Source organism: Rhodnius prolixus, unplaced genomic scaffold, assembly GCF_049639745.1.
Source record: "Rhodnius prolixus isolate KJV_2025 unplaced genomic scaffold, Rpr scaffold_7, whole genome shotgun sequence".
Lineage (NCBI taxonomy): Eukaryota > Metazoa > Arthropoda > Insecta > Hemiptera > Reduviidae > Rhodnius > Rhodnius prolixus.
Window position 1 is genome coordinate 22,391,537 of NW_027411582.1, and position 18,060 is coordinate 22,409,596.

Below are 18,060 nucleotides of genomic sequence, written 5' to 3' on the forward strand. Positions count from 1 at the left end.
ACTTTCTGGCTTCGATGCTCACATTATCTATCATCTGAGCCTTCATCTTGTGGAATCTTCCACCCTTGACTTGGTTTAGCGCTCTTCTCCATTCTGAGGACTTTTACTTGCAGTCTTTTATGTACCTTGTAAAGGTTTCACAGTTCTTCGTTATTATAATGGATTGATCCATAAAAATATTTCAAAGTCATTCTCAGTAACACTTAAGACAGACTTCCTCAGCTTTTGGGGCTTTTATTTGAGTGCATGCTTCGGGATCATTGAATACAGAGTAAGAGATGTGCGCAGTTTTCGCTATTGAATGTAAAACTTTGCAGCTGGTTCATTGTTGCACTTAATGGTTAGGAATTCATCCTCATGATGTCAAGACATTTGGTCTAACTTAATTCTCTAGAAAGAAATATACAGCTGCGTTAGAATTCTTGTTAATAAATAGTAGCATTCAGTGAAATAATCTGGTTTTAACCCACTAGCAGAACTAAGTGTTAGTTACTTTTCCAGGAAAAGCAACATATCAATCGTCTCTTATCTCCCCCATAATTCTGCTCCGATTCCATCCTATCTAATCTATTCCATTTTGTACGTGTGTATTGAAATTACATTCCCCTTAGTTATACACATTGACTTATAGCATGAGTCATTGCAATGTGTTCTTTCTCTATGCATTCTTTTATAGGCCTTGTTGCTATATATTGAAGCAAAATGAATCCAACAATTGGGCTCAAAAGAGCGTGGATTTTGCTGCGAGCATTAACATAACTACGAAGAGCTTGTGTTCAAAAAATAAAGCTTTTAATTTTATTTTTTTAACGAGAGAAATGTAAAATAACTACTTAACTAAAAAAATGCCGATCACTTTTTTATGATAAAACATATAAAAAAACATATAAAAACATAAATAAACATATTTTCAGGAATTATTATGTTTGAAGTCATTAAAAATTTTGGGAGTCCTCCAAAACCATGAATTCCATGTCTGGGAAGTAGAGTGATACGAGCTCTTAAAACTTACAAGTAAGGGTTCAAAACAGCCAATTACAATTCATTTCATTTGTACTTTTATTAAAGATTTTATTGAAGAAGGTTTTAAGAGAATGGTATTGTTTAGCATCTCTGAAAGGCCCTCAAAACTTGGGAGTATTTAAATAATTGGTATAAAAATATCCGAATTTTAAAGAAAATATGTTTTTTTTTTGGCCTGTTATTTCAAAGTTACTCTAGCATTCCACCTAAGTCAAGCGAATGAGTAGTTCTAAAACTCTTGAAGGAAAGTTTTACTGTCCTGTTATTTCAAAGTTACTCTAGCATTCCACCTAAGTCAAGCGAATGAGTAGTTCTAAAACTCTTGAAGGAAAGTTTTACTGTCCTGTTATTTCAAAGTTACTCTAGCATTCCACCTAAGTCAAGCGAATGAGTAATTCTAAAACTCTTGAAGGAAAGTTTTACTGTCCTGTTATTTCAAAGTTACTCTAGGATTCCACCTACGTCAAGCAAATGTGTAGTTTCTTTTTTGGTCAAGCGTGAGCAATCTCGGCACCCATCTTGCGGATAGCTTTGTCATGTCCAAATGTTGATGCAAAATATTATGTACCCGTTCATTCGAGATGCCCACAGCACTAGCAATCTCACGCACCTTCACTCATCTGTCATCCATCACCATATCATGGATTTTATCAATGATTTCTGGAGTAGTAACCTCAACAGGGCGTCCAGAACGTTCAGCGTCACTTGTGCCCATATGGCCACTCCGAAAATTTTGAAACCACTTATAAACTGTTCTAATCGAAGGTGCAGAGTCACCATAATGTTTATCAAGCTTCTCTTTAGTCTCCTGAGGCGTTTTGCCTTTCATAAAGTAGTGTTTAATCAACACACGAAATTCTTTTTCGTCCATTTTTTGAAAATCACTCGACTTCCTCGATTCAAACGAATGCCAAACACAAAGAAATAGACCGATCTGGCTGAAACTTGGTGTGTGTTCTTCCAAGAGATGCTACTAACTAAACATAACCTCGATACGCGCCAGTGGTGCTATCTCTCTGACTTTGCACGGACTTTTCAAACGACACTCGTAAGTCAAGCGAATATGTAGTTGTAAAACCCTTGAAGGAAAGTTTTACTGTCCTGTTATTTCAAAGTTACTCTACGATTCCACCTAAGTCAAGCAAATGTGTAGTTCTAAAACTTTTGAAGGAAAGTTTTACTGTCCTGTTATTTCAAATTGAAATAAGATTTATGAAGTTAATCAAATATATAGTTCTTAATTTTTAGTTAGTATTTAAGAAAGTTAAAAATATAAAGTATGTTCTTAAAAAGAATCTAAGAGGCCTTAAAAAAAAAAAAATCCTGTACAGTGTTGCCACATCATTATGTTGACATCTAATGGACGGAAACACATTGTGTCTATAACCGGCTGTCTTATTGCTCCTTTAAATAGGGTGTAACAGCAATCCCCCCCCCTCACTCCTTACAAAAATTCTCTCATTCCCATCGTATGTATGTTTTAACTTTACCTACAGAGAGGGGAGGTTGTAAAAAGGTTTCTCTTTTTTTTTCACTTGCATGAGGGTTATTTTTACTGTCTTAAATAACATCTTTTTCGATTATGTAGGCCTTGGATTTTATTTAATGGTTAAAAGGGATAAATAGTGAAGTACGTTTGCTAGTTGCAAATGCTAGACGCCTACTTTGTGGGTAGTAGACTGCCTGAAAAAAAATTGGTCATTATTTTACTACAATCGAATCTCATCGATTAGTGGTACCAAATCAGAATAATTGAAAGTTTCATCATTTTAAGGCTTTTACGTTTTTAAATGTTTTTCTTACCTAGAGAGAGAGAGAAAGTAAATATCCATGTTTAACTTATACAGATTCATTTTAATGCAGTCAAATTATAACTGAAGCATCATTGATGGCAGGTCACGCAGCTTACCTGAACAGTTAATCGTAATTGTATATTAGTGTAGCGCAAATAAACTGAAATCGTTTAAATATAAATAAATGCCTAGCAGAAAAATAGTCAATTGGTATGTATTTCACAGCTGATTTGTAAATCTATTTACAAAATTAATCAATCGCGCTATCTCATTCTCTGATGTTTTTTTATCAGTTTAAAATATTCCCTACTGAATTATTTAGATAAATATAATAATAATTGTTCTTGGTCAGATTAGAAGCAAAGTGGTAGAAATAAGAGATAACAAGAAAAAGGATGTTGAGAATTTGAAATGAAAGAAATTTAAAATAAAAAATTAAAAGATAAGAAAACTAACAATAAATTTTAAGATAACAATTTTTTATCATTTTTATTTGAGTGTATATAAATTTTTGAATTTACAAGAAAGAATTGTTGTTCTATTTCTTACGCAGTTTTATATTTAGTTTCAAAGAAAGTTTTCTTATTTGATTTTTTGAAATGAGAATTTAAATAATGTAAACATATCTGCTTTAAAAACACATAAGTTTCTGAAACTTCTGTTTTCTAAATTCGAATTTTTAAAATTTAATTAACTCCTTAAATCATGTACTCCACGTTTTCAAAACATGCGTATTTCATAAACTTACTCCAAATTCATTTAAAGTAATTTTTTGTTTTTTCTTTAATCTGCATAACTTTTTTGATAACCCGAATAGTATGAGTTAAAATTCTGTTGATGCTTCTGCAAGATATCCAAATATCACTTCTTCGTCTTCATTATTTTCTGTTAAATTGCTCCTGTTACTCCTACTTTGCTGTCTTGACTCCTCTATTTCTCATTCCATTACTTTCAAGTTATTTTTTTGTTTTTGTTTTGTTTATTTCTCCTGTTATAATTGATTTCTTAAACCTTTGAGAGGTATTTCTAGGTTATAGCCCAAGTTTCAGCATCCTTAGTTTGACCCTGATGAAGTGGATATTGTCTTTTTATTTCTTCTGGGTAAATGCTGTTTGTCCATAAATTTGGGTGCAACATTCAGGCCCGTCTTCTTGCTTCCAGCAGGCTCCTTCTCAGTATTTATCTTCATTATCTCCTTTTGTTTTCTAAAATCGAGTTCTAAGTACACTTTAAACACTTTACATCCTTATATTTATTCTTTCTCGATATATTTATTCCGTTTTATAAGCGAAATCCAATAAGACACGGAAATTACCACCAAAAAAAAATTATTAAAAAGCAAATAATACTCACTTTGCCCCAGGTAGCATACATTTTGGCTGAAAATAGTGAGAGGGGGGAGCTAGAAGTTTGAAAAACTATTTCTCACAAGAAATACAAATTTAATACGATATTCGTAGGTATAGTTTCCAATATGGCTGTTTTCTAGTAAAAAATTTAAGAAAGGAAATAAATTAATGGCTTTCAGTCATAATAGTGAGTGTCTCGAAGATATTATTTACCGTCGATAAAAGGATCCCTAGACATTTAATGTAGCCACACACCTGGTAGGTACAGGTAAAGGAAAGATTATATCTGTAGTAAGACTGCTCATATTTTTAGGCTAACTTAATTTAAAAGAAGAAAAATTATTATATAAAACAGTCATCGGCTTTTTTGTTTATATTCATTACATAATATTTCTTTTTTTGTTGATGTTAAGCGTAAAAATGTAAGCAATTGCGTAACAGTTTTATCTAGCAAGAAAACCGTAAGAATATTTTTATCAGGCTATTTAAAGACTTTGGTAAAAGCCAGAATATATAAAAAATATAGATAAATTCTTCATTATTACTGCTATATTTCCACAAACAGTGTAAAAATTATTAGCTTTCCGCTGGCCCAATTCAGTGCAAACATAATCCATAATAATATTTTACTTCATGCTCATTCTCATATATATTCTTCTCCAAAACCTCTAAAATAAAGTGATCGTTAATAAATAATAAAAAAAACTTCCAATTTTTCCCAGAAAAATTGCCTTACAGTAAAGCTGTAGCTAGAAATGTACAAAACTTCGTAAAGAGTACTTTTCCCAGAAAAATTGCTTTACAGTAAAGCTTTGTAGTAGCTAGAAATGTACAAAACTTCGTAAAGAGTACTTTTCCCAGAAAAATTGCTTTACAGTAAAGCTTTGTAGTAGCTAGAAATGTACAAAACTTCGTAAAGAGTACTTTTTCACAGAAAAAATTCTTTACAGTAAAGCTTTGTAGTAGCTAGAAATGTACAAAACTTCGTAAAGAGTACTTTTCCCAGAAAAATTTCTTTACAGTAAAACTGTGTAGTAGCTAGAAATGTACAAAACTTCGTAAAAAAAACTCTATTGTTGGTTTAAAATTGGTTCAAGCCATTTTTTGAGAAAAATTGAAAGAATCTCTGAAACTTATATCATAATTGCACATTTCTAGTTAACCTAATTTTTGGTTTGTTTGATAGTTGATAAATTTTGTTTGTCAAACTTGTAAGTCGAAGTGCTGCAACTAAGTTCGAAAAAATGTTACGGTATGTGGAGCATAATATTGTATGGTAGATAAAAGAATTGACTCGGTCGGCTAGATAAGAATCGTATGTTACACACCACTATTGTGTGTTATATTAAAAACAGTGAAGCTTGATTGTGCGGAGAAAGAGAGAGAGGAGCTCCTATATAATACTGGGTAAAAGCGGCGTGAATGTATTGATCGCGCTCTGCCAGTACGCGCTGGCTGTTCGTTGCTTGTGAAGGTCTAATGACGGGTAAAGGTGAACCTTTGGCTCTGTGTGTGAAACCTAAATAGGATGGGATGTGGACTAAGAGCTATAAGGGAGCAAGCAGCCTAAAGGTTCCGCGCGCCACTACCAACTACTACCACTGAGCTCCTAGGCCTCTTCTATAAGGTGTGGCAACACTGTACCGTGCACAGTCCTGTCACCGCCTTCTACATCATCTTATTTAAACAAAAAAAAAATATATAAAAAAAATCTATTATTCATTTTTACTGAATAAACCAACCACACCTGCCTTTTTTTCCCTAGCTGGTAGCGCTTTAAATTTCTCCTAGCAAAAATTTTCAGCGTTAACAAAGTACTATGACATATAGTTTTCAAATTGATTTAACAGAAAATTTGATTTGAGAAACACACCAATTTTTCTGACCCAGGGAACTTCAAAATCGGAAACCTGCAAGATAACAGTACCTTCACTGATAAGTAGAGTAAGAGGAAGTAGAAATCGTGTGTTGTGGTCAAGTTGATTATAAGGACTACGTTGATTGATACAATTCTGATCTTATAATTGATAGTTCTGGCCCCGATTGAATTATCTCAAGTTTGGAATGCAAATTGAGATTAAGATTTTTTTAAATTTCATTTGAAATTTAAAACTGCTGCTCTGTTAGCGAAACCAGCAACATGCAACTTTGTTAGGCACGTTATGACTGTTAAAAAAGAAATCACCCGGTGAAGACATTCCGCACTGTTGCAGTGAACCACTGGTCTTAATACATGGTCCTATTTCACTGTGGTCACAAATGCCTTAATAGTCGTGGGTTTAGAACAAGAAAAGATTTAGTAGATTCAAGATGTTGTGGCCCCAAAACTATTGTAGAAAATACAGAAGTTTGCGTGGCGAAGAAATATGTGCTTAAAAATTATTTTAACAAAACCAATATCTAGAGTTTTTAGTTTTCAGTGTGCTAAGGGATTGCCAGGTAATAACACATGTCAATACTACGTCATACAAGTGTTATCCCCTACCAACCCCTATTTTGAAGGAGATGGGGGAAAAACCCCTTCTATGAAGGCAGTATTTAGTCTTAAGTTTAATTTTAACGCATCATTTTATTACTTTTACAAGTTAATCGTTAGTTTTTACCTTTAGTTTAATATAAATATGACCCGTTTTAAGATTCAACAAATGAATGAGAGTGTAATAAATTCTTAATGCACAATTCTTTCTATCTAGACACCTTTTAGCTCTAAATTTGATCTAGATCCGATAAATTTTGACTCCTCCTACAATTTCTAAAATACTAAAAGAACTAATTCAGTAAAGTGATTCTTTTTTGGGAATGACTGAGAGAAAGGTATTTGAACTGAATGTGGAACAATGTAAAACCATGAAAAATAAAAGAGTACAATATCGGAATGGTTCCTCAAAGAAATTTGGTAATTATGTATCTGTAAATATCATGAATGTTGAGTCTTGTATGAATTTCTGGTTAACTAAAAAAGTATCGGGAAACTTTAGTAGAGTTAATCTGGGGGATTTGGAACATCACGCTTTTCCCTTATTGGCTGTTTTAAATTTAATTTAATTACAACTAATATTTAGTAAAATTTCTAAGATTGAAAAATAAATTTAACGTAAAGAAGAGCGTAATGAGAAAATAATGTAAGTGATCAGATTTTGCTATCTGCTTTTAAAGGGCAACTAGTATTTGTTAGAATTAGGTCAGAATTATTTTAAACGTTTGTCCATTGTAGGTTGTGTACTACAAAAGGCGTAGCAGCGTCAAATATTGATTATGAAACCATTGTTCGTGTTACAATATATATAGATTAATTTTTGTTGATTTTTTATTGAGATAAATTAACAAGAATAACAAAATTCTTTTCTATAATTAAAGCTTATTTTAAATTATGATGATTATTAATTTTTTTTTTTTTGTAAATTGATATATAAAGATATTAATTATTATATCACGTCACCAATGTGGTCAAATTAAATTCATACAGTGGTATGGTGTGGTGTATATAACTTACTCCGGGGATACGTACAATGTGGCAACGTTGCACTTTACCGCACGCGTCGTATCATTGCGCCGACGCCTTCTCTCCTCTTTATTGGACGTTATGTTGTCGGTGTGCTGCTGCCCGTAAGGAAGTGTAGAGTGGCCCATACTAATACAAACACAAGACTCCTTTCCAGTACAAATGTGTTTGGACTACCTCTTCATCTAATACAACACTCACACTAGTGAAGTACGATAGCCAGTACTAACTCCTCCTCATTTCCCAAACCTTCCCATTCTAGAGTCACCAGAGCCCGTCAGCCGGCTCTTGTCCATATTTGGATTTCTCTCCTATTGCATTCTTCTTTTCTTTCTCTCTTCGCTTACTCACCTTTTCATATGTGGCTCCGCCCAATTTATTAAACTTCGGATTTATAAGATCTATATTGATAGATTTTTATCATTTAATTCTTATCGTTAATGGCCTATAAGCTATGTTTTATTCCTTCTTTCTGCTGAAATCTTCTTCAGTACGAAAATTTTTTGAATTTTTCTTTTTATTTACATGTACCAACTACAGTCTTTAAATTATACCATTTTTCAAAATCACAAAAAAAAAGACATTAAGAAATAAGACTTTCTTCTCATTCTCCAATCCTCGTCGTTTCTAAGTGACAAATCAACATTCTCTAAAGTACGAGGGTCGTTTGAAAAGTCCGTGCAAAAATAAAAACTACTTAATTTTTTGGGGTAAACCTTTTTTATTTTTCAACATAGTCTCCTTTTAGGCTTATACACTTCGTCCAACGCTGCTCTAGTTTGTTGATCCCTTCCGAATAATAGGATTTGTCCAAGTCTGAAAAATAGCCATTCGTTTCTGCAATCACCTCCTCGTTTGAATAAAATCTTTTTCCCGCCAGCCATTTCTTCATATTGGGGAACAAATAGTAGTCCGAGGGAGCCAAGTCTGGAGAATAGGGGGGATGTGAAACGAATTGGAACCCTATTTCCATTAATTTTGCGACCACAACTGCTGAGGTGTGAGCTGGTGCGTTGTCGTGATGGAAAAGGACTTTTTTGTGGGCCAATCGTGGGCGTTTTTCTTGCAGCTCGGTTTTCAAACGGTCCAATAACGATGAATAATATGCACCTGTAATAGTTTTACCTTTTTCCAGATAGTCGATGAGGATTATTCCTTGCGAATCCCAAAAGACAGTCGCCATAATCTTTCCGGCCGAAGGAACGGTCTTCGCCTTTTTTGGCGCAGATTTCCCCTTGTAACCCATTGTTTAGATTGTTCTTTGGTCTCAGGAGTGTAGTGATGTATCCATGTTTCATCCACAGTGGCGAAACGACGCTTAAAGTCCTGCGGATTCTTCTGGAACAGCTGCAAACCGTCCTTGCAACACTTCACACGATTTCGTTTTTGGTCTAGCGTGAGCAATCGCGGCACCCATTTTGCGGATAGCTTTGTCATGTCCAAATGTTGATGCAAAATATTATGTACCCGTTCATTCGAGATGCCCACAGCACTAGCAATCTCACGCACCTTCACTCTTCTGTCATCCATCACCATATCATGGATTTTATCAATGATTTCTGGAGTAGTAACCTCAACAGGGCGTCCAGAACGTTCAGCGTCACTTGTGCCCATATGGCCACTCCGAAAATTTTGAAACCACTTATAAACTGTTCTAATCGAAGGTGCAGAGTCACCATAATGTTTATCAAGCTTCTCTTTAGTCTCCTGAGGCGTTTTGCCTTTCATAAAGTAGTGTTTAAACAACACACGAAATTCTTTTTCGTCTATTTTTTGAAAATCACTCGACTTCCTCGATTCAAACGAATGCCAAACACAAAGAAATAGACCGATCTGGCTGAAACTTGGTGTGTGTTCTTCCAAGAGATTCTACTAACTAAACATAACCTCGATACGCGCCAGTAGTGCTATCTCTTTGACTTTGCACGGACTTTTCAAACGACCCTCGTAATGGGAAAGAAAGTGTTTTGCCTGTATGAATAAATTACTTTCACAATGTGCAAATAAAATAATGCGAGTACAAAATTTAGAGACAATCTAGAACTATATTTTTTTTGCAAAATTAATAAATTCTTTCGGTGAAGCTGTTAGAACTTTCTTAAACATTATTTTTTCCCGAAAAAAAGTAGCTTTACAGTAAAGCTGCAGTTAGAAATATACAAAACTTCGTAAACAGTACTTATTCCCAGAAAAATTGCTTTACAGTAAAGCTGTAGTTAGAAATATGCAGAACTTTATAAACAGTACTTTTTCCCAGAAAAATTGCTTTACAGTAAAGCTGTAGTTAGAAATATGCAGAACATCATAAACAGTACTTTTTCCTAGAAAAATTGCTTTACAGTAAAGCTGTAGTTAGAAATATGCAGAACATCATAAACAGTACTTTTTCCTAGAAAAATTGCTTTACAGTAAAGCTGTAGTTAGAAATATGCAGAACTTCGTAAACAGTACTTTTTCCCAGAAAAATTGCTTTACAGTAAAGCTGTAGTTAGAAATATGCAGAACTTTATAAACAGTACTTTTTCCTAGAAAAATTGCTTTACAGTAAAGCTGTAGTTAGAAATATGCAGAACATCATAAACAGTACTTTTTCCTAGAAAAATTGCTTTACAGTAAAGCTGTAGTTAGAAATATGCAGAACTTCGTAAACAGTACTTTTTCCTAGAAAAATTGCTTTACAGTAAAGCTGTAGTTAGAAATATGCAGAACTTCGTAAACAGTACTTTTTCCCAGAAAAATTGCTTTACAGTAAAGCTGTAGTTAGAAATATGCAGAACATCATAAACAGTACTTTTTCCTAGAAAAATTGCTTTACAGTAAAGCTGTAGTTAGAAATATGCAGAACATCATAAACAGTACTTTTTCCTAGAAAAATTGCTTTACAGTAAAGCTGTAGTTAGAAATATGCAGAACATCATAAACAGTACTTTTTCCTAGAAAAATTGCTTTACAGTAAAGCTGTAGTTAGAAATATGCAGAACTTCGTAAACAGTACTTTTTCCCAGAAAAATTGCTTTACAGTAAAGCTGTAGTTAGAAATATGCAGAACATCATAAACAGTACTTTTTCCTAGAAAAATTGCTTTACAGTAAAGCTGTAGTTAGAAATATGCAGAACATCATAAACAGTACTTTTTCCTAGAAAAATTGCTTTACAGTAAAGCTGTAGTTAGAAATATGCAGAACTTCGTAAACAGTACTTTTTCCTAGAAAAATTGCTTTACAGTAAAGCTGTAGTTAGAAATATGCAGAACTTTATAAACAGTACTTTTTCCCAGAAAAATTGCTTTACAGTAAAGCTGTAGTTAGAAATATGCAGAACATCATAAACAGTACTTTTTCCTAGAAAAATTGCTTTACAGTAAAGCTGTAGTTAGAAATATGCAGAACTTCGTAAACAGTACTTTTTCCCAGAAAAATTGCTGTACAGAAGGATTCTTTAAGCCATTAATGAGCAAATTATTGCCCGTACTTTTCATAGAACACTTTAGATATTACTCCATTCTACCGTTTTCTAGTATTGTCATTAGATAGCGATATTCCATTCTTTGGGAAAAAATTTTTAAGTTGATAATTTTAAATTAAAGAGAAACAAAAAATTTGTGGGTTCAGGTAAAACATCATTGACTTCAAGCCCCTAAGTGCTTCACATGCTGCGGTTGTTGAACTTCACATTTACATCATTGTTAATAATTGTAAAATACTCCATTTTTATTTTTGTACCAACTTCTTCAAAATTAATTGTTTAGAATAAAAAATGCGGCCGGCAACATCTTTTCTTATTAAAAAAAAAAAAAAATGCTGTAGATTAGTTTTATCGCCTTATTTATTAATAAAAGTTGTATCAATTCGGTCTTCAGTTTAACCTTGGAACCTGTAAAAATAAAGAGAATTTTAATTTCTTTCAAAGCCATATAGATGGCATTACTATTCATTTATAATGAATATTGTTATAATAAGCATGGATGATAATCGGTTTTTGTTTTAGTTTATAATGTGTGTACTTTTTGGTTTCTAGTAATTTTTGGTTTTTACTTGGTTTTAATATTGTAAAAGTTTTATTCATTAAGGTTTTATTAGAGAGGTAATTGTTTCTTTCTACTTTAATAGTTTTTTTAAAAAATATTACTATTAATGGCCTATTTTTCATTAATATATAATTTTTATAAATAGATTCTATAAATTCTCCATTGATAAAATTCCATTGCAAACCTTGTACTGGACGTTTTTGTTATGTAATGGTTTTGCGACATTCTTAATCTTAAATTCTTTTCTAATATATAAATTATATATATTGGAATTGTTTTCTTTTTATTTCAATTTTTTTTTTAAAACCTTGTCTTAATTTATTACTGATTACATTTTGTTAAATATTTTTGCAGTTATTGAAATCTTTTGTATGGAATTTTCCTAGTTGCTACGTCACGTATATTATTTGTCCAAATATTGTCATTTCATTTTAATTCAAAATTTTTTATATTTTATTTATTTCAACGGCGATTTTTCTGGTTATTTATTTTTTTGCGATTCAAATTTTTTAAATAGTGTTTCCAAATTAGGATTTAATTGTTTTAGAAAACACTATAATGTTATTGTTAAATTAAATTGCAATGAGGGAAGGTTACTATGCGGTTTCCACAAATCTTTTTCTTTAAATAAAAAAAAATTACAACTTTTTCAACATTTATGATATTTAACTTGTTTTATTTGATTTATAATTGTTTCACTTCTTTTATTTTTTTTGTAATTATCCTTGTAGATGACATGCTGTTACTATTGTATGTACAGATGTCGGCCGGTTCACAGATCCAGATGGCACCTCAGGCTGGTCTCATGTCTGGTGGCCAACCACATCCACAGCAACAACAGGCACATAGTCAGGACTCCAATCTCAGTACCGGTAGGTTTGCGCTTGCTTTATTTATTAGTTATTTATAGTTTTTTAATCAACATTTATTTCACTTTTTATAAAATGGAAATTCTTTTGAATCATTAAAAGGATCTGTTGATTTTTTTTACACTGCTAGGCCGAGCGGATTATTAATTGAAAGTGGTTATTAATTCTGTACACGAAGCTTGGGGAGCTTTGTATAAATAAAGTTTAATAATTAACTTCTTTATTATTATTTGCGTAAGTTAATGCGTAGCTAACAATAAAATGAAAATCTAACACTGTTCACAATATAGGCAGCAATGCTTTTAAAAAAATGAGGAGCTTCATTCAACTGTCGTTAAGTAGGAAGATATAGCCCGATGAAGCTGAAAGATAAATTTGAAAGTAAGCGATAGCGATAAAATAAAAGTTAAGAAAGAAGAATACGAGAAACGGAAAGATAAGAATAAAACTGATGAAGTAAACATTGGATTGAAGATGATAATGGATGCACATTAATGGATGAAAGTGAAAAAGGAAAATGTCTGCGAAGGAGAATATAATTATAATTATTAAAAAAAAAAGTGAAAGTAAAATTTAAAAAAGAACGAACACTATTATAACGCAAACAGTTCTTTTCAACAAAAAGTTGAGCAAGAACTGTTACAATAAATTGATAATAGTGACAATTCTGTAGGCACATTACTGGAGTAAAATTAAAAAGCATAATAGTGGAATGCGACTAGTCATTAGCAAAAATTCTGTAGTATAATCCAAAAATATTCTTTAAAGTATAATCTAATCTCCTGTATAGGCAAAGCAACTTAAGCATTTTTTTATTTTTTATAACGATAATCTAATAAACTATTTCAAGAGGTTTGTTTAGTAAATATTTGCTGTTGCTGGAAGCCAATAAAGCCTTCAATTCCAAAGATAAGCCGATGGAAGCATAAATAGGCAATTGATGGGCATAATTTACCTTCTCATTAAATGGTATACATTTAACTCCGAATTAACTGCGTTCGCTATACGCATTTCCCTTTTTAAAATAAGTATGTGCAAAATGCCTTGAGTATTTTGTTACTACAATCGTTGAATTTAGCAACTCAAATAAATTGCATGGAAGTCCAAAGAAACTGTATCAAAATTAATCGTAAACTATGTTGTGACACCACTGCAAAAATAAAAATAAATAAATAAATAAATAATGAAAAATAAGAAATAACTATTATCTAAATTAAAAAAGATAAAAAAAAGAAGTCATTATCTTAATGATAAGTGCTTGCCACAAATGTTATTTAGCTATTATCGCACAATTTAAAACGAATGGTATTAGTTGCTATCACAAATAGATGTCTGCTGAAAGAAGACCAAGTACTGGGCACTGTTGGAATGAAAACTAGACGCTCCTGCTATCTAGCGAGTAAACGTTGAACTAAACAGTAATGGAACGAAACCTTAAATATTGTTTCTCCCTACAAGTTAATTTACTTTGTAAAACTTATTTATTTATTTCATTTTTAGTTTTTATTTTGTACTAAGCATTATTATAATGAATTATTTTTTAATGAAGATACGCCAAATTTCTAATCTGTGCTACATTATGTACAACGCAGCATGTAAGCAAGTATTTTACAATTTATTGTTGAAGAAGTATCTACAAGCTACATTATAAGACTATTGGAAGCAAAAAAATTCAATATATATATATATATATATATATACATATATTACATCCGCGACGGGAAAGAATGACTTGGCAAGATTGAATTGGGCAATTTAGAATATGATTAGTCAGAACTGAACGAGAGAAAAACCAAAAGTGCATGTAGGTTACACTTGTGTTTTATTTGCACTTTTTTAAATCATATTGTTTAAACGCTTTTTCCAACATATTTTTGGGGGGTTTACTAACCTTGAAACCATCCCTACGGTGCCTATGTTTTGGAGGTCTTCCATTGATGTAATAAAAGACATCTAATGTTTCGAACTCAGCAATAACATTTTTTTTTTTCTCGATAATGAGGATATATTTTTCAAAATTTAAGTTCATTTAAAGTGTTCTTCAAACCTCTGAAGATAGTTACTCAAACTTCAGATGTTGCTCGAGTTAGAAACTCGGAATATCTATTCTAGGAACGAAGTTATTATTTAATTTGAATCAGTCGATTTAAAATTATTATCCTCACTTAGGGAAGGGATTAGCTATGCGGTTAGCGTACTGGACTCTCACGCGGAGGTCCCGGGTTCGAATCCAGGCTGCTGACCCTTAGATTTTCTCTTCCTAGGAGCTTCTTACAGCTCACTGTCCGGAGGCCGGCAGTGCACTAAAAAAAGCTCCTGGCGCCAATAACCTTAGATGTTGACGCGCCTTAAATCATAAAAAAAAAAATTATCTTCACTTATTTCTCTACTAATGATTAATAATCATGGTAAAAATAGAATTAATGTTTAATTTTATATTTTACAGGTTCCTCACATAGTGATAAAGAAGCAGAGAGCATAACACCGGAAAAAGGAGGAGGCGGTGGTGGAGGCGGAGGACGTGCTAGTGGTGGAGAAAGGAAGCGGAAGAGAAAAGTGGATGAAAGTGGCAGTGGTCCTAAAAGTGGTAGAATGCTTACTGATAAGAAATTGGATTATTTTGTTAAGCAACCTGGTACTTCGCCTATAAGGCACACAGGAGCCAAAAGTCCATCGCCTGCCCAAGCACCCGCATATCCTATGGTAAGTTTAAATTTTGCTCTTTTTTTTTTTTGACTCCCCAGTAGGAAGATAGTTGTCAATAATTAAGGTTTCCAAGAAATATAATCACGTCAGAATGTTTTTTTGCCACAAAGATGAATACTTACGAGGGAATAGAACAATGAATCAAACCTTCTCTGGTATTGGTAAGAAGAAGGTGATCTTTTGGTTAGCTGATGGGTCGATAATATCATAGGGAGATGAGGCTAGAGTGTGGCCAAGAATCAGGTACTCGGAATCCATGAGTTAGTTTCTCCTGGTGTAAATGTACCCAATTGGAAGATGCATTCCGCTTGACCAAGGCTGTCGAGAGGATTTTGTCATTCCTCTGTAATAATCAGACTCCGGCTACAAATATGGTCTAGGAATGCCTTAGCGAATTCAGCGAACTAGGCAGAGATAACATAATTATTCTACTGTGGATGGTGGAGGAGTTAGCTGCTTGTAGGGTAATGAGATGGTCGATGCTCTGATGGAGCAAGGCCCTATTAGTCCTTGAACCATCTTGCATGATAGGCCATGGAAAGCAATGCCGATTTTCTTCAGTGGGGCTATTCGTCCAACCGCCAAATTAGGTGTCTTGAACGAGGGCAAAACTAATTCTTATATTAGTAAAGTAATGTAATCGCCTATTTTTCAAGCGGGGCTTAACGTCCCAACTACCAATTAGGGTGTCGTGGACGGAGGCGACTAGCAAACATACTTTACTGTAAATTTCTTTTATTAACCATTAAATAAAATCCAAGGTCTAGAGACTGGGAATCGAACCCAGTACCACAATATAAATTAGCTTCGCAGGTCTCGCCTCTAACCGCTCGGCTATCGTGGCGCCTTATTCTTATATTAACCATTAAATAAAATCCAAGGCCTTCTAAACCGGGAATAGAACCCAGTGCCAAACTGGAACTTGCCTCTAAACGCTTGGCTATCGTGGCGCCAGGAATAGGCGATCATTTTCTTTTGGAAGGTGTTTAAAAAAAAAAGGGAGACCTGTAGACGCACGCTCTAGACCATACTTCTTGGCGTTAGACAAAGATCTTGTCTGGGCAATCTTAACCAGAACATATCTGAGGCGGAGGTTTAGCTTTATCAGTTAAGATAAATTCCGCAAATTGACACGTTTTTCTCACGAAGCATTGGTGGCTATGTGAAGGCAACTTTTGAAGCCGCTGGGTCCTAAAATCTGCAGATTCTTTTTAGGGGGAGATGGAGTGAAACTCCCCAATATATCTTCCATAACTGACTGCGAAGTTGTTATCAAAGAAAGATTCAGCCCCTGTCAAGTTCTCAGGAGCTGAAGGCGAGATACACCCTTCCTGGTAAACTTCTCAGATCTTGAGGTTTCTTTATAATGTAAAGTTTCCATATTTTTTGTTGCTAATGATTTAGTCAGCAGCTGGATTCGAATCCAGCACCTGCGCTTGGGAATCCAATACATTAACCGCATAGCTAAGCCCTTCCCTAAGTTTCTATATTGTTTAATAATAATATTAAAGCAACGAAATAATAATCGAATCCATTCTATAGGATCATTTCGTTTGCTACGTCCTATATCACATTAAAACTCTATCTGCTAGTAGCTTAAAGCTCAAATTCTATTGTTAAATGGTTAGAAAACAATTGTTTGTAGTGTTTGTTAATTATGTGTATTTGTGCTTTTAGTTTGATCAACTTAACAGAAGTTGGTTGCATAAATACATTTAATAATATTTGGAACCAGTTTTCCTAATACATTTTTGGAAACTTGCACTTAATACTCTGTTCATATACTTAACATGTAATAGTATATTTTAAATTAGTTTAAAATAGCTTTCATTTTCTTTTTAGTTTCCTCCTTCCCCGCAGCAGTCGGCCATGTTGGGCCCAGGTGCTAATTCTGATTACCATTCAACACTGATGCAACCTCCTAAAATTCCTACTGCCATGCAGTCTAAACAAGTTCAGGTAATGATTTTAAATGCTTAACTATTTATAAAAAAAAAAATACAATAAACGGTTAGTGTTTTAAAATAGTTTCATTGCATAATAAATGATTTCAGACGGAGTTAACCTGTCAGAGAATTCAGGAATTTGAAAATCAAGCTACGTCAGATCTTGAAATAAGGAACAATAAAATAGATGAGCTCAATAGAGTAAGTTTAGAGTTATTTGTAATGGTCTTATGTAAGTGTTAAGAACTCACACTTCAATAAAGAATTAGTTGATTATCGATTAATCGAACTCGAAAAGTTGTGGCCCCAATAACCTTAAAGAAGATATGAAATGATGCACCCAGGCTATTTAGGGGAACCTCTAGGAAGAGAGGGTTGGAGCCAGAAAAATGGGATAACTACGTCCCTTCAATCTTAATCCACAATTCAGGAGTGGCTTTTCCCTTGTCCTTTGTTTCCCTTGTCCTTGAAGGTTTTGTGGGGGAGTTGCGAACTTAAGGATGGCACTTTTAAGTCCATGTTAAGCTATCCGAGGAGGCTTCCCGTACCTCGTATGCAGTCTTCGTCACAGATTTCCGAGTCATCCAATTTTGAAGTGCTGAGAAAAGAAAGACGAGCAGTCTGTGTGGTAAATCCCTCTTTAGCACTTTTATCTCTTTCATTTCTTTTCCATAATTTAGTCCAAATTTTCTGAGGTTAACTCGCTTTGCCTCACTTCTAAGCATGTTGAAGTGGTATATATGGTAATTGAGGAATACCTAAATCATGGCTCTATGAAACGAGCCCTTATACCATAACTGTTAGCCGTCACTTAAGACCAGTTGCCTGTGGGGCACCACAAGTAG

General features: G+C 33.5%; 1 protein-coding gene across 6 annotated transcripts in view; it reads left to right on the forward strand.

Annotated features, from left to right (window-relative positions):
* The window catches only part of Tlk (Tousled-like kinase), a 182,681-nt gene that overhangs the window by 155,149 nt on the left and 9,472 nt on the right, over nt 1-18,060 (forward strand). For 5 of the 6 annotated variants that reach the window (XM_074114460.1, XM_074114459.1, XM_074114461.1 and 2 more), the window contains 4 exons: nt 12,455-12,566; nt 15,010-15,266; nt 17,112-17,228; nt 17,324-17,416. In XM_074114460.1, coding sequence (XP_073970561.1) covers nt 12,455-12,566; nt 15,010-15,266; nt 17,112-17,228; nt 17,324-17,416 — 579 coding nt within the window. Of the gene's footprint in view, nt 1-12,425; nt 12,567-15,009; nt 15,267-17,111; nt 17,229-17,323; nt 17,417-18,060 lie in introns of all 6 variants that reach the window. The other variant, XM_074114463.1, reaches the window with a different exon arrangement.